The sequence below is a fragment of the Ixodes scapularis genome, unplaced genomic scaffold, assembly GCF_016920785.2.
Source record: "Ixodes scapularis isolate PalLabHiFi unplaced genomic scaffold, ASM1692078v2 PGA_scaffold10__122_contigs__length_95168666, whole genome shotgun sequence".
Lineage (NCBI taxonomy): Eukaryota > Metazoa > Arthropoda > Arachnida > Ixodida > Ixodidae > Ixodes > Ixodes scapularis.
In genome coordinates this window covers 16,323,669-16,346,655 of record NW_024609836.1, presented here as the reverse complement: position 1 = coordinate 16,346,655, position 22,987 = coordinate 16,323,669, and the positions used below count along the sequence as shown (strand labels likewise).

Genomic DNA, 22,987 nt, shown 5'->3' with positions numbered 1-22,987 from the left:
ATGGTTAATATTCGCCAGCTCGCCTGCACCCTTACAATTTTTTCTATGATTTTTTTATGCCTTACCAACTCGTTCAATCTGCAGTATTAATAGCATTCATCAGATTCAAAAAAAAAGACATTGAGCGTTTTGTTTATAGTGACAAAAAAAACACAATACTTGCCAACTTGCTCCTATTTCCTGATAGTGAAACCTTTAATTTTAGAAACTCGGCAAGTGGAACATTTTGACCCGTCACAGTACGCTTCACCTTTGGGGTTTGAGCTGTTTAAGAAACGGCTGCACAACCTCCTTTGTTGTATAAGCACCCACATTCACCACACAACAACCTCAAGGGAATACAAGAATAGATAACGCTAGTATAATTGCGCTTTGATGCCGTATCCGGAACCTAGATACGTTATAATGGGCCATTTTTAAAGGTAAATAAGACATTGATATTGACGAGACATTGTTATATCAGTACACAACTACTGTCATTGCCACAGCACTAGAAAACACTATCCTCGAAATGTGAAAGTCAGCATTAATATTTTCCTATATGTATGATGTTATTTTGTATCAATTGTTTGTTGTCTTATCAGTGTATCTTCATTCTACTACAAAACCTTTGGGGTTCAAATATTGATATTGTTGTGATTAACTGGATTATGAACAACTTAACTTAGAGAGAACAACAAGTTGCGGAAAGTTGTGATTGGGCCTAGTTTCTTTGACAGCGGCACTCTGTGTGGCCGCTCATTTTATTGTTTTTTGTAATGATATTTCTATTGTAGTCTAATCTAGAATATGTGTGGTCTTGGTCGGATGTGTAGTGTACAGTACAGTGCCCTGTGAAACGCGTTCCGCGCAGTTTTTGAGTGACCCCGTAGGCATTGAAACAGTGTGTACAAATAATATTTTCCTAAACGGTAGTAAGAGCGTTAACTGAAGCGTTACCTCCGAAATATTTCACAGTAGTTTATAGTAAAACAATATCAAAATCAACACACAACTACCTAGGTGGGATATTTTTTTTTTTTGAAACAGGTTGATGATCAACGCAAGTAGATTGTTCAATTTCGAAGGTGGGGAGATCACTTAGTTTTTACAAGGTAAACCTAACATGTCAGCAGCTAGGGGAAAGAAGCCGTATAATAAGCATACGTAAGGCCGTTCCGAGAATAAGCTTGAACGATCCGGAAACCCGTTTACCAGGTTTATGGCAATTCACTTGAGCTCATTCAATCTTTCTCTGCTCGGTGTGTCCTGGGGTTTGATCACCCCGTATGTATAACGAAATTAAAAGTGTTTTTTATGTAGCACCCTAGAGGCCTCTTACTCAAGCCTATTTTTCTATTTATTATGATCACGGAAAAATCTATGCTTAATCATACTTATAATCGTCAAATATCTCACCGCAAAAAGATCACTCTTACAAAGTTCGACCGCATGCCACCAAGACAAATATTTTTAAACAATATTTATTTGAGCGCACCACGTAAGACTGGACTTTATTACCAGCGGATGTGGTGGGACGAGGGAATGCTGAAGTGTTCTATTATGCACTGTGCCCGCGTAATATTGTCCAAGGGGCGCTGCGAGTTTCTTCCGAATAAAGCATCAAATTTCACATCTAGTCCTTTATATATGTAGAGGTGTTGCGTTTATTGTCGTTTACGCACCGGGTTGCTGATAGTTTGTTACTTTGCGTTATTATAGGTTACAGTAAGGCAAATCATATTTTATGGTGTTTTTGTCGCACATTAACATCTAGACATTTATCTTAGCGCATTTAGTCAACAGAATGTCAATTACACGCTTGATTGTTATTGGGCTTTACGGTTGAGATTCGGTTGTCTTCGTCCGTTTTTTTTTTTTTTATCGTTCCCTATCTCAGGGTCTAGAAGATGTCGTTTCATAACCAGCTCGCCTGCACTCCATGAGTGCTTACAATTTGGTTTTCTTGTTTGCTTACTTGTACAGTCTAGAATGGAGTGTTCTCCCTTGCCCTGCCCAAATATCAGGCAGCTACCAAAATATTCAAATGAGTAGATAAATAGATTTCTTCCTCACATGCTGTATTTCGTGCTCCGGCTGCGGCGCTTCCAGTTCCCACTCGAGCTCCGGATAGAGGAAGCCCAGCTTGACGGGATCTCCCCGAGCCCCGACGTCGTACAGATCCAAGCGGCGCTTCTCAAATCTCGAGCGCCAGGTTGACAGGCCTCGGGACACGGCTTTCTTCAACAGAAACGATGCTCCTAGAGACGAGGAGAGGACGTCAATACATCTGGTGTCACACACCAGAAAGAAGAGAATTCTACGAGTGAAATAAACGTTTTGCAGGGTGAGCCTGCGGCAATAAACTTAGGGACAAACTATCACACATTTCGGAAAGGCGACTGATCCTTCCGTCTCATTACCGCCGCTTTTATACGCGCAATACACTTAGGAATGTTCTCAAGCAGAAGACAGGATCGCAGCGTCGAATAGGGAGGAACATTCCATAAAGGTAAACATTTATTAAGGCAATACCCCGGCCGTGCCAACACCAGCCAAAATTTAGAAGTGCCAAGAACAAACTCGTCCATGAGACTGTCGAATGGTGTCAACTCGGCCACCGAACCGGATGCCGTGCGTCCTTCGGCGCGTTGATTGCATAGACGCAAGGCCCAGCCGAACGGGATGCGCTCAATCGTCGGCGATGACGCCAAAATCCACTGCAGAGGCTGTGATAATTCTGGGCGGCGTTCCCCGAGGAATATGAAACTCCGTTAAATCACATGCCAGTAGCTTGAGTTGCCAACTCCCTCATGTGCCTGGAATTATCTTCTTTTTTTTTTACTGCATATGATACTTAAACAAAACCCGCGTCACTTGAATTTACGGTGTACATACATGTGTCTCTAAACTCAACTCGAAGATGTGTTTCTTTTTTTTTTAAGTCGCCGATTGTTTTATACTGTTTTTTACAAACCGTACCATTCAAGTGCCAAAGCCATAGCTATATAAACGCTCGAGTTGAGCGACAAGCTGCACCAAGTGTCCTTGACCTTTTTTGTGTCAGGTGCTGTATGCCTAACTGCCATGCCTGACTTCCATAAGCTGTAAAACCTTAGGAGCTTACACGTGTTATGGGACACACGGGTTTTGTTTTAATCAGCAAAGTAGCAGATTGAATTGGGAGCTATGTAAAAACCATTCTTCGATGTTTGTTGAAGTAATGCCCTAGCTAATTTAGTCATCCCCCTCCCCCCTAAAAATGAAAGTATGGTCTAGCATCTTTGGTTGCTTACTCTGGAAGGAGTTCCTCTGACCACGGTAGAAAGGTGCCTTTGTTCCATAACCACGCCTCTACGTGGAGGGTGAAGCTATGCATTAAAAATGACTTCTCTGGAACAGGCACGCACATTTGGTTGCAGTCGCAACTTCTCGGCCTTGCCGCCTTAAAAAGACAGTGCGATACAAATAATCTAAAAATAAATTCTTAAATAGGTCCCGTTTCAACATTTTCTCGCTAACAGTAAGCAGGCTCTAGAGCGAAAACCTTACGCGAAAAATACTCAAAGCGTTCCATACTTTTTTAGGAACCTAAACAGTTTGTTAGGCAGGGTTAGCACTTGACAACTCCAGAGAAGGTGGATGAGGTGACACTTAGGCTCGAATAAGTGCAGGAATAAATGTCTCCTGTTGATTACTTACCAAAGTATTTTGTCACTAGCTGTTCCACAAATAAGCGACAGTGCTCTAGTTCTCTATTCCGGGCGCCACAACAAATGTTCTCACGCCTCAACACTTCCATGGTCATGTGACCAGTGGAAACACTCTATTAATTATCAGTATATTTTTTCCGTGCACAGTGTGGACTGAAGACATACTATAAATCGGCAATAGGAAGAACTGCGCACCGTTTTTAGTTAATAATTGATAAATTCCGGTGATTCCATTGCCAAGCCTTGGTTTCAGGTCGGTTTCGCCTCTTATTCTCTCACAGTAGCTGCTATGACGTCGCATTATTGTTTCGATAGTTCTACTACATCTGACAAGCTGTTTGTATCAGTAGACAACACAGCAACATTATCTGTGCAGGCCGGTCTCTTCAATCTTGTGTTTCGCGAGGCTCAGCCCTGTTGAAATAACACTTCAGTCGTGATTTGGTATGGGAACCTCTCAGCGCTTTCGCTCCTTTAACCCACCAAACCTCTCAGCCCATCAAATCACTTCAGCAATTTAAACACCTTCAACACTTCAGACCCTTCAGCCTTTAGACCCCCTCAGTTTTCAACCGTTTAGACGCCCAAATGATTTTAAACCATACACCGAAAATGCAGTTCAAGGCGTTATTGAATAATTTATTTCAAACATTGAGATTTTTATGCATGTTAAAACTAAAAAAATACGATACGATCGTCTTTTTAGTTACAACCGGGCGCAATCAGCTGTAGACAAAGGCCACCAGACCAAATAAGGACAACAGAGTTTTTTGCCGCAAAAATATCTTTCGAGGTACTCACAATGCCGCTGGGTAAATTCTTGAGATGTACGTTAGATCAACGAAGTAAACCGAGCAGGTGCACGACACGCAAACATACACATTGTCAATAGCACGTTTAACGAAAACCACGAAGGCGCAACCATTGTCTGCCGCCGTTGAGAAGTTCTGAGCAGAGTCACGTTGTCGTCCCATGGTGCCGTCGCAGTGGCGTCTCCGGCGTCTTCTTCGCTTGCTTGATGCTTCTGAAGCCGGGCGAAAGAAGCGGCTCGAGAAAAATCCGCACACCCAGCTGCTCTAGATAATAGGTTGAACGCATGGGACGGGAAACCGACACTGAGCGTCCACTCGTTGTGGCGCATTTAGTTTGTGCTCGTTGATGGAGAAAAAAAAAGAAGGGCGAACAGGTTCTGACAAAGGATAGATTTCGACTGGATAAAAACGGGGTTGTTTTTAAAAAAAATCAAAAAGTTTCCCTCCCATTTTCCCCACACACCTTCGCCCTCGTGAACGAGGAGCTGTTGTCGTTGGGCGCGACAGGATAGTGAAAGTGGAACGTCTCTCGTTGCGGCCACCCTATACGGACTGGTAACGCGGTTTCCCCGACCTATATGCTGAAGGATCACGCGATCTCACTGGTCAATTATTCCCTCTTCCATGTACGCCAAAATGATCTGTCATCTTTTGACTGTAACGCCACCGCCTGTTTTATTGTCCTTCAAGGGAAGGCAGTGGCTCCGCGCTGGAGTTGGTCGGAAGTGCAGTTAAACGCTTTCCCACTGGAAAATCGGAAGGGGTGAGCGGTTCCTTTTCGGTGGCTTCGGTGTAGACGTATGTCAGAAGCTTAGAGTTTTTTACAGCCTCAATTTCAGTTAACACGGTCGTCAGTTCTTCGAACGTGCTGTAGCTGTTTCCCAAAACTTTCTTGAGCGAGGACTTTATCGACCAGACCATCCTCTCCCAGAACTCACCCCACCAGGCAGATCTTTCGATTATAAACTGCCACTGTATCTGCCAATCAGCGAAGTAGGCTTTTACCCCTCCCCACGTGATGTTGGCCACAGTTTCTTCGGGTCCCTCGAAGCACGCTGAAATGTTTTTTCATTGCCAGAAAAGATGACTTGGCACACTCCTCTTCTTGACACAAATCTTCTGAGTGCCATCAGAAAAAGGGGGTGGACATGTCGGTCACTAGTTCGAGGTGAATGGCACTCTGTAATGATGTCATCAATACGGTGACAAAAAGAGGAAGAAAATTGGAGGAGACTAACGGAAAAAAGGGGAAGAAAAGGAAGTCGAGGAGAACGAGGAGAGTCAGGGCGGAGAGCGGACGCATAAGCGAAGTTACAAAGCTAAGGGAGGACCTTGCTGCATTGAAAGCAGAAACGCATAAAGTGAAAACAGAGGTCAACATGATATCGCAGAGGCAACGAGAATATGAAGACCTCGCAGACGACTTGAATAACATAATGCGTCGTAATAATGTAATTATCAAAGGACTAGCGGAACAAGAACGTGAGAGCTGGTCAGACTCCGAGTGCATCGCGAAGACGTTCTTTTCTACCAACTTGCATGTCAGTGTTGGCGAAATCGAGCGCGCCCACCGACTTGGCGCGAAGAAAGCTGATTTTAACAGGCCTATTGTGCTTAAGTTCCTGAATTTCAAAGACGAAGACGAAATTATTAGAAACGAGTACAAACTAAAGGAATCTGCGTTGCGTGGCGTTTGGATTGAGGAAGATTTTTCACCAAACATTCAACTAATTAGGAAGAAGCTACGCGATTTCGCAAAGCTACGGTTTGGGGTCAGCAAGTTCAGACCTTATTACGATAAACTACATTTTTAAATCTCCTGATTCCTTTCATTTCACAAAAAAACATAATCATGTTTGCCCTTGGTCGCAGATAAGCCATAGTTCTGCAGTGTGTCGTTGGTGTTCGTTTTGCATTTGTATAATGTTACCATTGAAGTGCAGCAATTGAACTTTGTGATTTTATGTACTGCTTTTCTGTGTGCCGCGGCTTTCTTTGCTTTTCTTTTTTTTTTTCCCTGTTTTCCGTGTATCTCTAATGTCAACGTGTTCTTTTTGTATGAATTCCCCCCTATGTAATGCCCAAAAGGGCCCTTAGGGTAAATAAACAAATAGCTTGGTTCCGGAATACATCGGCGAGGCTGTCATCCACAGACGTCTGCCGACCTGTCCTCACCGTCAACTCTGAACGGCAAGCCTGGCTCAAGAGCGAACCGGCGAAGCCATCCCAACAACGGGCTGACTGGTCACCATCGGTACGCCGGCAGCCAGACGAAGCCGGCTTCTGCCACAGGGGAGGCGCCTAAATCCAGCGTAAACCAGTGCCAACCTCGGCAAATCGAACTTTGGATGTGATCCCTTTTCTTTTATTTATTTACTAATAAGTGTCGTTTTTTTTTCTTACGTGGATTCGGAAAGAATAACATCAACTAGGTGCAAATATAGACGGACATCTCAGTTTCCTTTCTTTTTACGATAAAGAGCATTACACTAACTGGCGTCCGCAACGGGACACGGATGGTCCTCCGTGTGGTTTTCGGTGCAACATATAAGTTATGGAGTTCAAGGAGTTTATGGCCCTGGGTGAAAAGCTGGAGATCACAGGAACAGAATTACGAACATGGGGTGATCAGGACCGAGCTCGGCAAAGCAAGTACAAAGTGGCCGAACGAGAAGCTCTCCGACAGAAAGCGGAACTGGAAGAAAGAACGGAGAGAACGCTCCAGCTTAAGCTTAGGGTGATTGAGGCCCAGGGTTCGGCAAGTGACAGGCATGGTGCGGGCGGTGGTGAAGAACCCCAAGGAGTTACTGCGTCACAGTACCTCAGTCCCGATAAGCCAATGCCGTAGTTTGACGACCAAAGAGATGATTTGGATGCGTGCCTGAAGAGATTTGAGGTTCTATCCATGGGACAGGGGTTGCCAAGAGGGAAATGGGCCACCGCATTAAGCCTCTGCTTGATGGGTGCGGCCCTAAATATATTCGGATGGATGTCCCCGGACGACTCCTTAGATTAAGGTAAAGTAAAGATGGCACTTTAACAGCGGTTTCGCTTTACAACCGAAGGATATCGTGAAAGATTCTTAGGAAGCTCTCCAAATAACGGCGAGACAGGCAGCCAATGCGCCGCGAGGCTAAAGGGATTATTCGGTCGCAGGGTGGACGTAGGCCTTCGTCCCAAAACGTACGGCGACCTGCGGGACCTTGTGATCGCCGAACAGTCCATCAACCACTGTCATTTGAAGCAGGCTGTGTTCCTCAAGGAGCGGAGTTGCAATACACTTCCCTTGATGGTCGCGGCAGCGGATAAGTTCATGGAAGCGTACAGGCAAGACAATCTGGCTCACTTCAAGAAGGATCATAGCCAAAGTGGTAATAATTTAAAGAATGACCTGCCAAGTAGCAAGCAAGAAACAAAAATGAGGTGTTTCTTGTGCGACAGAGTTGGTCACCGAGCGCCGATGGCGTTTCCAGACCAGAACAGCGACGCGTAGTATGTCAAATTTGTCAGACGTCGGGACGATGCCGAAGCATGCTTTCAGCGGAAAGGTGGCAAAACACAGCTCTCATGTTTTATGGTGCCTGAATCTGGAAGTACAGAATACCAGTGTGAAGAACGTCACTTGCATAACGCTGAAACGCACCGCGTGGAGCATACCAACGAAGCGCTCGTGAGTGTAGTGTGCGATAAAAAGGAGCAACAACCAAAGAGACGCATGCCAGTAGAAAATGGAATACTAGACGGACAACCCGCTAAGGTGTTACGAGATATTGGCTGCAACACCGTTATCGTGCGCAGAAAGTTGGTTGGTCCTCAGCACCTGAAGGGCAAACAATGCCAAGTGGTCCTAGTCGACGGAAAATGCAGGTTGTTACCAGAAGCAATCGTCATAATAACTTCTCCATACTCTACTGGAGAGGTTGTCGCAAAATGTATGGATAAGCCACTTTATGATCTAAATATTGGCAACGTTCAGGGAGCCAAGAAGATATTAGACCTTGATCCAAATTAAAGAAGTGGGGATGAGGCTGAAGCAGCAAAGATTTTGCTACTGGACAGGAACATACTCGCCGCATTGACGAGCCATGTTCCTGCTACTCCAAATCCCACACCCAGCCTCGGGTTTGAAGATGTTGCAAAAGACGTCCATGAAAGGGAACATTCAAAGACACGATATTTGATATCTGCCGCGGAAGGATTGCCGACACTGACGTGACAAAAGGGGGCAACACCTACAGTTTTTATTTAAGCAAGGGAGTTTTCTTCCGCAGATGCCTCCTCGCAAACGGGAAGGGGTTCCGCCAAGTAGTGGTTTCCAGTAAGTTGCGCCACAATACCCTCAGTCTGGCTCATGATATCGCAATGGCAGTCCACCAGGGTGTCAAGCGTACGAGTGACAGAGTCCTAGAATCCTTTTATTGGCCCGGAGTCTTAGCAGATGTTAAGCGGTTTGTGCTTTCGTGTGACCTGTACCAGAGAACGATTCCTAATGGAATGGTGTCGAACGTATTTTTGCGGCGCATGCCCACCATTGAGACTCCTTTCAAACGAGTTTCTATTGACATTGGACCGCTGTCGCCCACTTCTAAGAAGGAGAGTTGGTTCATACTCGCCCTAGTGGATTTTGCGACCGGATTCTCAGAGGCCGTCGCCCTACCGTCCACTGACTCAAAGACAGTAGCGGAAGGGTTAATCGAAATTTTCTCCAGAGTGGGTCTACCAAGTGAGATTATTTCTGACAAGGGTACGAGCTTTACCGCCGAGTTGATGAATGAGGTAACGGAGCTGCTCTCGATCAAGCATTTATTGTGTATTCCTTGCCGCCCCATGTGCAATGGTCTGGTCGAAAACTATTACGGTACGCTCAGGCAAATGCTGAAAAAGATGTGCGAAGATAAACCTCAGTCTTGGGATGAATACTTGGCTCCGGTGCTCTTCGCCTACCGGGAAGCACCACAGGCGAGTATAGGTTTTGCTCCTTTTGAGTTGATTTATGGACGACCGGTACGAGGCCCATTGTCCGTACTGTAAGAAATCTGGACGGAAGATACAATCAGCCCGGAGCTGAAGACGACATAATGCTACGTCTTAGAGCGTTAGAGCAAACATTTGAATTAGCTCACCAGAAACTGTACGAAACACAACAGAGTCAAGAGCGACATCATGACCGAAACGCGAGAGGCCGACAATAGAAAGTAGGAGATCGGGCCCTGATCTTGCTACCTACCAGCCATAACAAATGGCTAATGCAATGAAAAGGTCCCTTTCCCGTGGTCGAATAGAAAAGCCAGGTCGACTACAAGTTAAATCTAGGTCATATTCACAAGGTTTTTTATATAAACAAGTTGAAACGGGCACTTGCGTAATCGCCTATTCTTAAAAGCCCAGACTTCTAGAAAAAGTTTTTCCTAAGGACTGATGCCTCCGAACATAGCTTAAAGGCGGTGCTTATGCAAGAACACGAGGGGACACTGAATCCTTTAGCGTATGCCCGTAAGCGACTCCTGGCACTAGCATGGGCAGTGGAAAAGTTTCATCTGTACTTATACTGTAGGCATTTCGCGGTGCAAACAAACCATCAGCCGCTTCATTACTTCGACGAAGCAAAGCAGCTCAACAGTCGTGCGCCCCACTGGAGTTTGTTCTTGCAAGAATCTTCGTTTCGAATAGAACACATTTAACACACAAAAAAACGTAAGCTGATTACATTGGTTGGTTGTGATTTTTTGTACTTGGCAAAGGAACACATCATTACGATTTTTTTTTTTATTTTTAATTTGCGAAAAGACGAAAAAGAAACTTCGAAGAGAGGTCATTGTATTTATGTCATCAATACGGTGACAAAAAGAGGAAGAAAACCGGAGGAGGCTATCGCAGAAAGGGGGAAGAAAAGACAGTCGAGAAGAACGAGGACAGTCATTGCGGAGAGCGGACGTATTCGGAAAAGCTTGGCTCCGGAATCCATCGGCGAAGCTGTCATCCACGGACGTCTGCCGACCTGTCCTCACCGTCAACTCTGAACGGCAAGCCTGGCTCAAGAGCGAACCGGCAAAGCCACCCCAACAACGGGTTGGCTGGTCGCCATCGGTACGCCGGCAGCCAAACGAGGCCGGCTTCTGCCACAGGGAGGCGCCTAAATCCAGCGTAAACCATGCATCCCAGGTAGCACGCCAGAGGAATGCCCAACTTGGGCAAAGGTCTGGCAAACATAAGGGCCCAACTTTGGCGCAGTTAGGGTTTTGCACCATGGCATTCATCAGTGCCAAAGTACGGTGCCTAACTATAGCCTTAGTTGGACGATCCTATGGCATGCCAAAGTTTGGCTGTTCTCCGGTACGCCAGAGGAGTGCCAAAGTTGGTGCCATACTTGAGGCATAACTGCCATAGTAAATCCTAATCTAAGAATTCAGGGCATGCCAAGGTTTGGCATTTCTCTGGTCTGCCAGAGGAGCGCCAAAGTTTGTGCCATACTTCAGCCATAACTGCCAGAGCAACGCCTAATTTCGGTATTTGGGACGTGCCAAGGTTTGGCGTTTCTCTGGTCCGCCAGAGGAGTGCCAAAGTTGGTGCCATACTTCAGCCATAGCTGCCAGAGCAACGCCTAATTTCGGTATTTGGGACGTGCCAAAGTTTGGCTTTTCTCGGGTCCGCCACAGGATTGCCGGAGTAGTGCAATACTAGAGCTATAACTGCTAGAGCAATGCCCAATTTGGGTATTTTGGACATGCCAAAGTTTGGCGTTGCTCTGGTCCGCCAGAGGAGCGCTAAAGTTGGTGCCAGATTTGAGCCATAACTGCCATAGTAAAACCTAAACTGAGAATTCGGGGCATGCCAAGGTTTGTCGTTTCTCTGGTCCGCCAGAGGAGCGCCAAAGTTGGTGCCATACTTCAGCCATAACTGCCAGAGCAACTCCTAATTTCGGTATTTGGGACGTGCGAAGGTTTGGCGTTTCTCTGGTCCGCCAGAGGAGCGCCAACGTTGGTGCCATACTTCAGCCATAGCTGCCAGAGCAACGCCTCATTTCGTTATTTGGGACGTGCTAAGGTTTGGCGTTTCTCTGGTCCGCCAGAGGAGCGCCAAAGTTGATGCAATAATTCAGCCATAACTGCCAGAGCAACGTCTAATTTGGGTATTTCGGACACGCCAAAATTTGTCGTTTTTCTGATACGCCACAGGAGTGCCGAAGTGTGCCATACTTGAGCCATAACAACCAAAACAACGCCTAATTTTGGTATTTCAGCCTCGCCGAGTTTGGCTTTTCTCTGGTCCGCCACAGTTGTGCCAAAGTAAGTGCCAGACTTGAGCCATAACTGCCGCAGTAAATCTTAATTTGTCGATTCGGGGCATGCCGAAGTTTGGCTCTTTTCTGGCTACCCACTGAAGTGCCAAATAAGTGCCAAAAGCGGCAAAGAAAGCCGAGAGGCCAGCCCAAGTTTCGAATATCTATGATGTGTCACAGAAATGCTCTTTTACGCGCCCCAGAAGAGAAATAAAATAAATAACCGTTGGAAGCACGATAGTAAGATGTCATCACCTCCGTTCTCAAGCAGCACGGCAATACTTTGCAGTATCGTGCCAGTGCCGGCCGAAAGTCAGTTCCAATATCGTTCAACTGTCCAGTTTTGCACCACCGTTTGATACCCGGCGGGTATTGCCGTACAGCTGTTTCGATCCGGCCTAGCGTTCGCGTAATACTGTGCGAAAACTGCACGATGCGTCTGCTTCGTATTGGCCGAACGTCGTGCAAGTTTATGTACGTTGCATGTCATTTGTTGCATATCCAATCACTTATACGGACAAACAAATTTTTTCGATCGCTCCCAGAAGTTCATTAAACAACTATCATTACACACAGTGTATTCTCAACATATTTACAAAGGTCACACTTCTCTGTAAAACGAAAAGCAAATTATAAAATACAATTATCACTGTCCTCATGCCAAGCAAAACTCATCACACGTAAAACCGCGGAGAATGAAAGGAAAGCAGGACGACTATCAGAATCATGCTTGCAGTGCACTTACTAATAAAAGAGCGATATCATGTAATCCTTGATAGATGCATAATCCAACTCAGGGACCCCACAAACACATTCGAGGAAGAAGGTGGCGCACATTCAACTGACGTCTCGTCGTCGGCAAAGAGCAGTTTTTGTCGAAGCGTGTCCAACAAACACATCACAAGTATTCCACGAACTCCGGTGCAAAATATGACTGTTACCGAAAAATTGGCATGGACGTATTCCGACCGTTTACGACGAAAAAACACGGCCGCGTCTGCAACGCACGAAAGCAACAGAACACTGAAGAGCCCAGTTCGAAAACCGGACCTACGTGGCCCGGCGAAAACGACAGCCCCAGAGATCCCATCAGCGTGACAGAGAAAGTCACGTGACAAATTTTCGTCCAAACGTTTTTGTCCTACACGTCCTATGTAGAGAGGTCACGCTGAGTCACGCGTTTCGCTTCATCCTTTTGATTTGCTTAAAGGGCAACTCCGCTTAATTTCAAAATTTTTGAGATAGTGGCCGATTTTGCTTTTTGAAGCACTCAAAAACAATCCCCAATCCTTTGTTTCGCGAAAAATAAAATATTTTTCGTGTAATTTTACTCTAGCCATGATCACAAACCGAAACCGAAACGGTGGCAAAGCCTGACAACATTGTATATTCGGCATCACTAAGCATGTACACCCACGTGATATACAAGGGGAAGAAGGAGCTTCCCTCTTATCAGGATCCTCCTTTGTGCCTCCTGGATTAGCACCAGGCGTCGCTATTCTCCTCCCAGAAGATTATAGAAGATTAACCTGTCACTCAAAATTCTTGCAAGAGCAGCTTCCCTCTCCTCCTTTTACTTGGTGTTCAAAAGTATGCGATGTAACACAAGCCGCGCTCAACGAGGTGATCGGCTTATCAGTAGTATCAATAGTCGAGCGCCGGGCCGGCCGAGCGCGTCACTCACGTCTTTCACGGCGCTGGCGCCACCCGTGCTCTCCCCGGGAAAGAAAACAAAATTGAAAAAAAAAAAAAGAAGCTGTACATGCTTGATGACGTCGCGGACGTGCCGGGAGAAGGAATTTGGAGGAAGCGGAAATGCAGACGGGCAGTGTTGTCTGGCCCGCACGTCTCATCCAAAACCAGCGGATTTGTGCTTGTCAAACTTTGACAGCGATTTTAATGAACTTCTAGGCGGAATTTCGTCGTAATATTTGCCATAGGGGTTTTGTAGATGATAACAAAGAGAACTGTATAGTTTTGCACTACTGGAAAAGAAGCGGAGTTGCCCTTTAAAGCGGCTGTCGCGCTCGATGACAGCCACACGAAGACGCAAAAGCAGGTGGGGAGGATTTGCAAAAGGCGAGGTCGAAGGGGCATCAACAACGCATAAAAGGAAAGGCCGCTTCTGCCGGTGACCTTGTCGCTTTGCCTAGTCTGTCAGCGTTCGGCTTCCATTAAAGGGGTCATGAAACGCTTTTCCAACTTTTTCCTGTTTCGCTTTCCTCCTCAACTCATAAATCGCGGATTCCACCAAACAGTTAAAGAAGACGAAAAGGGGGAGTCCCCTCTTGCTCGCACTCTCGTTTGTGTAATCCCGGACACATCCATTCTCCCCCTAGAAGATTAGCCCGTCGCTCAAAATTCAGACAAAAGTTGCTTTCCCCACCCCGTTCATTCCGAAGCTGACAGTGCTGTTGAAGCTACGTGCTCGTTGGGCCAGCCACACTTGCCCCGTGAGCGTGGCAAATGTGGCTGCAGAGAATGAAGTCAGGTGATGAAAGGGAGGCGGCTGATTGGTCCGGCAAGCGAGTAGCTTCCACCACAATGTCAGCTTAGGGGTGAAGGGAATAAGTGAGGTCCGGTTGCTTGAGAGCGAAATGGACGGGGTGGTTATGTTTTCCGGGCTTGTCGCCATCCGATAATCCTCAATTATTTCTCTCCCCATTTGCTCGCAGTGGCCTCCCATGGCTGTCGTGCCGGTGAAATTAGGAGCGCAAAAATACTCCAGAAGCCGGGCGAAGACCTGATAAATGTAATAACAAAAACGGCTTGACATAACAAAAATAACAATTTAATTAAACGTTTCGCCTCCCATGCGGGAGGCATCTTCAGTAGAGCGCAGAGCGAGTGAGAGTCACACAAAAAAGTTCGGTTATTTAGGCATAAAGTTTGTGTACACGTCCGGCAGGGGGCCACGGTTCTTGTTTACCAGCGATGAATCACTTCCGCGTTTGCCGTTCTGGATGAACCAAGATTCCAGCAGCTTCCTCGGTTCCCATTATTTATCCCCCTCCAAAGTCGATGCCTTGTCAATGTCAAATTGGTGTCCTGACGTCCATGCGTGGTCGACGAGTTCGGACTTGAAGCGGGTGGCGATCCCGTGCGTGTTCTTTTAGTCTTGTTTTTCTTTTTCGTCCCGTCGCTCCAATGTAGGAAGCTTCACATTCCTTGCACTGTACCTGGTAGATCACGACCCTTTCTGCCTCTGGCGGGGTCGGGTCTTATGGCTTGGAGATAACATTGGCGATTGCTCTGTAGGGTTTGTATACAGTTCGTACCCCCAACGGCCTAAGGCCGCGTCCCAATGCTTCCGAAACCCTTAACGTAACGTGTTCGTTCGGCTCGATCCAGGCGCCGATGGGACATTTGTTTGTTGGTCAACAAGAACGCATTGCTCTTAATGAGTTGAAGTCAGACAGCTGCATCCTAATTTTAAAGGCCGACAAAGGAAAAAGAACCGTTGTGCTTGATAGGGATGACTACATGAAGAAGATGTATGAAGTTATAAACGACAGTCACTATTTCGTGAGGCTATCAAGAGATCCCGCTGCTAAGTCCGAAAGAGAGTTAGTTGACCACCTTCGAGAGCTGAAAAAGAAAGGACGCATCAGTGACGACCTATACCGTCGTCTCTTCTCCTTTGACGCCGCGACACCCAAGATGTATGGACTCCCCAAAATTCACAAACCGGGTTGCCCCCTACGCCCGATTGCATCTTTTATTAGTTCATCCACTTACAGCGTTTCCAAATATCTGGTTATGATTCTGAGCCCTCTTACAAGAAAAAATGAGTTTAGCGTCCGGAATTCCCATGACTTTGTTGAACTTATACGCGGTCAGACCCTGCTACCGCACGAGGCTATGGTATCCTTTGATGTGATTTCATTATTTACGAATGTCCCCAACGCCCTGGCGGTTGATGTCGCCCGTGACCGGTTGTTGGCAGACCAGTCGTTGTCCACTCGCACAACCCTCCTTGTTGAAGACGTTATACTCCTTTTGCGTTTTTGTCTCAACCAGTGTAATCTTAGTTTTAATGGGGACATATATCATCAGGTCAGCGGATGCCCTATGGGGAGTTCAGTTTCCGTAACCGTCTCGAATCTCGTCATGGAATATGTTGAGGAAAGGTAATGTCTGGCATTGATTTCCCCGTGAAGTTCTACCGTCGTTATGTCGATGACACTTTTGTAATGGTTAACAGAGAGAACGTAACTGATTTCCACCGCAATTTGAATAGTGTCCACCCCTCAATTCAGTTCACCTGCGAGCATGAAACCGATAGTACCTTGCCGTGTTTAGATGTACGTGTCTATAGAACTAGTGAACCTTTTTTTAAGATGGAGACATCCGTATATCGTAAACCATGTGACAGTCAAAACTTTCTTGACTAACACTCTCATCACCCTACTCAACACAAAAGCTCAGTTGTAAGATCGTTACTTCATCGTTCAGAAACTGTCCCAACTAAGTAAACACTTAGCATTCAAGAACTTAGCCATGTGCGGGAGGCTTTGAAAAAACGTAACTACCCCGACTGGTTTGTTAATCGCGTTAAGAAACAAATGTCCCGTCGGCGCCCGGATCGAGCCGAACGAACACGTGACGTCTTGTGCGTCCCGGAGGCATTGGGACGCGCCCTTAGGCCGTTGGGGGTACGAAAGAACAATAGACCGATGTCACAAGGAGTTGCACGACGCCACCGCTGCGGCGGTGCATTCTGGTACCTGTAGTTCTCCCCAGTTTTCTGCCCGCGTCAAGGCGCGTTGTACGTCCGGCGTTTGGGAATTTTCAGGTTAGCACGAAACTTTTAGTTGGCCGTTTACTCACGGTTTTTAATGGGTGTCTTCACCTGTTCTGTGTCAAGGTGCTACAATAACAGCACCAGGCAAAAAGGTATCGGATTTTATGTCTTCCCGGAAGAAAGCAGCCCATGAAAAGAGTGTCTAAAACAGGTAAAGAGAGCGGTAGAAGAGCGGCAGGAAAAAGCGTTTTTAGATTTGTTTCGTTATTTGATTCATAATTTATATTCACCCCATTGCACGATAACTAAAGAGTGTAAGCCTACTCAGGGCATGAGACGTAGTAGGGCGTACCAAAGTGTTCCGTACGTTGGAATCTTTCAGAGCACTCGCTCCGTAGCGGTATATCGGAACTTCCACACTGCCTTGCGGCGACCGTTTTTAATACAATGTTTGGTTGATGCATTTTGGTGGTTACAACTGTTATTGATACGACATGTTTTGAGCAGAACTGTGCTTCAAAAGATCAGTACTATCACCGAAGAAAGAGCAGCGATTCTCGGTATGTATATATATATAACTTGAAATAAAACGACTTTTTCAATATCAGACTTAATTTTTTTTAGTGGGCTATTATGCCACAATCTGATTTTGCTGGCGTTACTGATCCATTCTGTATTAACACCAATCGACACAGCGGAAAAATGCATTCCCCGTCGGTCAGCTCTTACCGTTCGGAGCTTGAGCAAACCAAATAAAATTGAATAGAAACTGTACACAAGAGCTCATCACTACCCGAAATTCTCAGGCATCTCTCATGGTTACGTTTCATTTTGACAAATGCGAGTTGTTACGGCTCGTCAGGCAGATTCTTTTTGTAGATCGTTTCTTTGTGTGCACGCTTCCCCCCGCAGTTCATATGTACCTTGTCGCAAAGGCTCTTAACCAGAATAGAACGAGTTTTAGAAAACTATTGCTCTCCGAGAATGTCTATTGAGCTCGTCTTACTTCATTGTCGAATAAAAGTTATGCCCAAGCCTGCGCACAACATAGCTCAGTGTTTCACCGACACGTTTGACGCTGTTCCGCGGTGCTACACCGAGCCGATGGTCCCTCGAATTTTGTGCTATTTCACGTTGAGGTAGATATTCACTTGCTTCCAAGTTTATTGAGACGTAGGAGCACCCGGAGTGCTCGAGGGAGAAGGGGCCTCGTGGTTTTTGCCGCTGTTGCAGTAAGACCACAGCGTGAACGCAGTGGGTTCACGCGCGTTCACGAAGCCGAAGAAGCGGACGACGACGAAGTAGACGACAAAGCGATTTTAAAGCGATAAGACGACTGAAACTTTGTTTGCGCCTGATGACAAACTAAGACATCACACACAACACAATCTTATAAAGTACTGATATGCAGGAGAATCCAAGCTAACACCAGGGCTTCCTAAACTATGATGTACGCCCACATAAGCCCTTTTCAGCCGGGAAGCCGAAGAGCGATTACTACAAGAAGCATGGCGGCGGCAATACTTCCGGAATGCGCGCGCCTGCGCAGTTCGCTTGATGGTATCGGTGTATTGTCAATGTTATCTCCATGCCAAAAGATCTGACCCCGCCAAAGGCAGAAAGGGGCGTGATCTACCAGGTGCACTGCAAGGAATGTGACGCTTCCTACATTGAAGAGACGGGACGAAAAATAATAACAAGACTAAAAGAACACGCACGGGATGTCGCCAATTCCACGAACGCCACCCGCTTCAAGTCCGAACTCGCCGACCACGCATGGACGTCAGGACACCAATCTGACTTTGGCAAGGCATCGACCTTGGCGAGAGATATAAGGAGGGGACCGAGGAAGCTACTGGAATCTTGGTTCATCCAGAATGACAAATGCGGAAGTGATTCATCGCTGGTAAACAAGAACCGTGGCCCCCTGCCGGACGTGTACACAAACTTTATGCCTAAAGAGCCGAACTTTTTTGTGCGACTCTCACTCGCTCTGTGTTCTACTTAAGGCCCATAAGCACATTCGCGTTTGAGCGCGGTGCGTTCCGTGGCGGCAAGCGGGTGCGTTGCGTTGCGAAGACCGCTTGCGCCAAACTTGTACGCACAGTTGCGTTGACACGCAGTCAACCGCAGTCAAGAGCCAGTAAGATCGCGCGGTAAAGATGTCGCTGGTCTGCCGCTGGCGTGGCCTAAGAAGAGGGGAGGAGCCTGGGAGAGGGGAGGGGGAGGGGCTATTGCGGAGCGCCAATGGCGAGGTGCGCGAAGGGGCGCGCGCCGGGAAGCAGGCACGGGCGCTGCGGGCTCCTATTTCAGTTGCTTTGTCGGAGTACAGATGGCGCTACGAGCGCGCTGTCGCGTGGAGTGGGGAAGACAGGGCAGACGGGCGCACCAAGGACGCGGACACCTCTTTGAGTTGCTTTGTCAGAGTACAGATGGCGCTACGAGCGGCGCAGTGCGCTAGGGAGGCTCAAGTACAGTGCGCTCGTGACGGTTGTGCGCCTTTGCGCTACGCGATGAAACGGGCGCACGGTCGCACCAGAGCCGTGTATTGGGAGAGTTTGGCCAATAGGCGGAGCAAAGGCCGCCGCCAGCGCCGAATATTCCCCCCGCGCTTAGAGCGTAAACTAAATTTGTGACACAGCGTCGACCAATCAGGAGACCGCGACGTCAGAATATTGCAAACGACATTCAAAGCGTGAAATAGAGGCGTTCAATATCGGCCTCTCTGCTCCATCTCACAAATGTCGGCAGTAAAGACAAAGGTAAAAGCGCGTGAACCTAGCTCAGCAAAACACTTTTGTTTGTACGTGAACTCGTGCGTAGGAGCCACTTTCCAAAGCCACGCGCTCGTGCCCATGCCTTTCTCTGCACTGCTGATGTTGGCTTGTTAGAACAGCGTCCTGGAGACGCGGTGTCCCGCTCGGCTCGTGCGCTGGCTTGGCAGTGCTTTCTTTCACCGTCTCAGCTGAGACGCTGTTTCTAGCAAGTTGGCCCCGTTGGCCCTGGTTTGGAGCGCACGTTCGTTTATTCTACACTTGAATATTGGCGTGACGAAAACCTCGCACGCACAAAGTTTTCAGTCACTGAGAGTTACCCCTTTTAACTCTGGCGACGCTAAAACGGCTTGAATTAGTCGTGTCACAAATTTAGAGCTCACGACCACCGCTAGGGGCTGTTTCGCGGCCTGTGGTTGGCCCAGAGATGCTCGCCTATTCAAACCAATGTATGGCCAAACTCTCTCGATAAACGGCTCTGGGTCGCACTAGCGACGCCGGCGTGCTGTCGTGACGGCTCTTGCGGCGCGCCGCCGTGTTTCGCTTGCTTTTGACGGCTCTGCATGCGCTCGGTCGCGCGTCGTCGCTCTCTCTGCACGCTTTTTAAACATGGCGCTAGTCACGCGATGAACTAGGGGTCCCTTTCGTGCGCGCTTTTAAACTGCAGATGACGGGGCTCTGTTGCGCTTTTGAGTTTATACATTTGAACAGTAATTGCAGTGATGTCTTGTAAAATTTAATCGGAATATATAAAACCATCCCTGACTGATAGACAGTTTGACGTCTATTTTTAGGTTATTAATTGTCGTATCAATACCGCTTTTCTTCTAGCAGTCTTCTAGCTGAAAGGCTCAATATAAAAAAAAGAAAGAAAACGCATTACGTATAGTGCTGGTACCTGATCCCCCCCCCCCCCCCCCCCCCCTCTCACTAACGGAGATGAAAGCGGGGAACAGAAATAACTCTCGTATAGTAATAAAGTTATCATTTTTGCATGAAAAAGCAACGGTAGAAAATTGCGAAGGGAAATAAATTTCCTTATCACATATTTATGTTTTCTTTTCACATTTTTTTTCGTTAGTTTCAGTACGGATATTGTGATCCGAAATCGGAGCAAGCAAGCCCAAAGACACAACTACGCAAAGCAGCAGAGACTGGGTTAAAGAATTATACATATATCATTTTGGGACTCCACAATTAGCTTACATTTCTCACTTACCTTCAAAACAACTTCTCACAAGGTGTATCAAATGATGAAAAAAAAATACAGTAGAGATATTTCGACTTGTGTACGTGATCAACCTATCGCGCGAGCACGGACATAGCAACCGGAGCAGCTATCATCCAAGCATTTCAGACTGCTGCCGGGCGAAAACAATAAAAATGAAGGAACAGCTGCACTGCGCGATAAACCGGCCCTCACGTTAGGGTGCCCGTTTGGAATTTTGCTTTTTGTGGTGGTGCTCAGATACGGGTTCCCCACCAATGCAAGCCTCGTCATCGTCCGTTCATTAGAGCTCAGTTATAAAATTTATTGAGGTTTTTCGTGTTTTGTTTTTTGCTTCCAAAGCACCTGTCAACGTGCTCCTGGCACTACTTGACCGCGCGCAGAGCAGAAGACATCGCGGTGTTACAAAGTCCCTACATACGAGCAATTCTTACAAGCTGCGACATTCTTTGAAGCGCCGACTGCTTGACGGTGCAGTTTTAAGGAAGCGAATGGCGGCGCACAGCAGAAGACTGAACGGAATGGCGCCATTTTGTTTCAGCGGAATGGGCCCAGTCATTTGGATTGGTTCTCGTTACTTATAAAATTAATAATGAAGGGACTTTACAGTGTTAAGAAGCGGGGCGTCCCCTACATCGTGATGTCACCGTCCTCCAAGCGCCGGCCGCTCCCAATGCACGGCGGAGGCTACGCGGTCACTGTCGTGCTGTCGTGTGACCGCCAGTGACCGCCTGTGGCCGTGTGGACGTACACTTTCGTTCGTGGCTCCCGGAAGGCTCCCACTTGCTTTGCAGTCACTTGCTTTCTCTTTCTTTATGACAGCATTTCAGAAATTTCATATCATAAGTATCGTGATAGTTTAACACTAAAATTTATTTGTCTTAAAAAAAAATAAAAAAGAAATAAGACATCCTCGTTGTCCTTTTTAGTGCGACACCTTTAAGCTCAATTATCATACTCAATCTCGAGCCCTTGATTGTTTCATTCTCCCAAGCTTGCCGATCGATACCAGGGGCTCCGGAGACTGTGCCAGTCTGACAAAGGCACGAAAGAAGCCAAGTGAATTCGATCAATCTTAATGTACGAGTTTCCCATCGACTCATAAACCGTCATACATACGCAGAATGAGAGTCATGGAAAAATGGACAGCCATCTAACGACACTTTTTTGGGAGTGCCAGATAATGTGTGTGTGTGTGGGGGGGGGGGGGGGGGGGGGGATCATAACGCGTTGACACGTGCTGAAACGCGCAGTTGTTCGGCGGCGCAAGTGCACATGCTTCGGACGGTGGCGAATTCTGAGTCAGGTTCCGTTAGAATGGAATTCTACATTGATATTGGGAACTTCTAGCAATCCGTTACCGTGTTCCGCGTACTGCGCTACCGTCCGCTCAAGGTATCATCGGGGCGCGCCCTTAGAAGCATGCTTCAGAGGCTCCGGTAGTGCGGTACGCGAAACTCAGTAGCGGATTGCTAAAAGTCCCTATTACTACTATCTACGACTACAAACTGTTCAGAACGCTATTGAGCCAAAATATTGCGCTACTTTAACTCTGAAATTGTTTCTCCCCACGTATCGTCACCTCTAGTTGACTTCTTCAGACATGGCTCGCATACGTCAATCGTACAAACCCACCGTAGGGACGTACCGTTTAGAAGTCTGGCACTCTGGGACTATTATGTTTTCTTGTTTTTTAGACTACCCAGCTACGCGGAGAGTCAAATAAAAACACAAAAAGCTGTATGAAAGTAAGACAAAGCATAGAAGAGTAAAATAAGGAATAAGAAAAAATATAGTAGATTTTTTATTCTGCGATGAACATGAACAGAGTTTTCAGTCGCACTGAATAAACTGATGCACTTTACACACAGAAGTCGGATCTATTTCAAGATACGCGTAATCATTTCAAATACAATTCATAATGCGACCGTTGGATATAAAGAGAAAAAATAATTATATGTTGCTCTTTCAAGACGAAATCAAAACTAGCCCATAAAGGGGGCGGTAAAACAAATTATGTATTTTGCGCGAATACGGCCTATACCCACGTCAGACGGGAAGGTAAATGTCATTTTGATCGAATGTCATTCATCGCTCGGCGAATCAGCTCGTGATGCTATAGTTCTGCATGTGGCGGGTGCACGCGCAGCGTGGCTTATTAAACACGCAGATTGGCCGAGCTGTAATGTCATTTTGCTCAAATGTCATTTAACGTGCCCGTCTGGCAGGGGTATTAGTACAGTGGTCTCAAACTCATTTGAGTGTAGGCTTATAGATTAGACACGACAACTGCGTGGGCACTCGACTTCGGCTCGTAACAGTCAATGCCTCGGCGGACACTCGGATCGTGGCTCGTGTCCACCCACTGCGGTGATGAGAATAGCCGTAACAATTCCTGGATTCCTGGAGCTGTTTAACGGCATAGGATTGGCACGAGGCGACGTGGCCGCTTGTTCTG

The 22,987-nt window shown here is 46.8% G+C and overlaps 1 protein-coding gene across 1 annotated transcript in view; it reads right to left on the bottom strand.

Moving 5' to 3' along the window:
• The window catches only part of LOC8031031 (putative phosphoenolpyruvate synthase), a 382,894-nt gene that overhangs the window by 297,050 nt on the left and 62,857 nt on the right, over positions 1 to 22,987 (bottom strand). Inside the window, exon 2 of the mRNA XM_040212580.3 lies at positions 2,056 to 2,240. Within this exon, the coding sequence (XP_040068514.2) occupies positions 2,056 to 2,240 (185 nt within the window). The remainder of the gene's footprint in view (positions 1 to 2,055; positions 2,241 to 22,987) is intronic.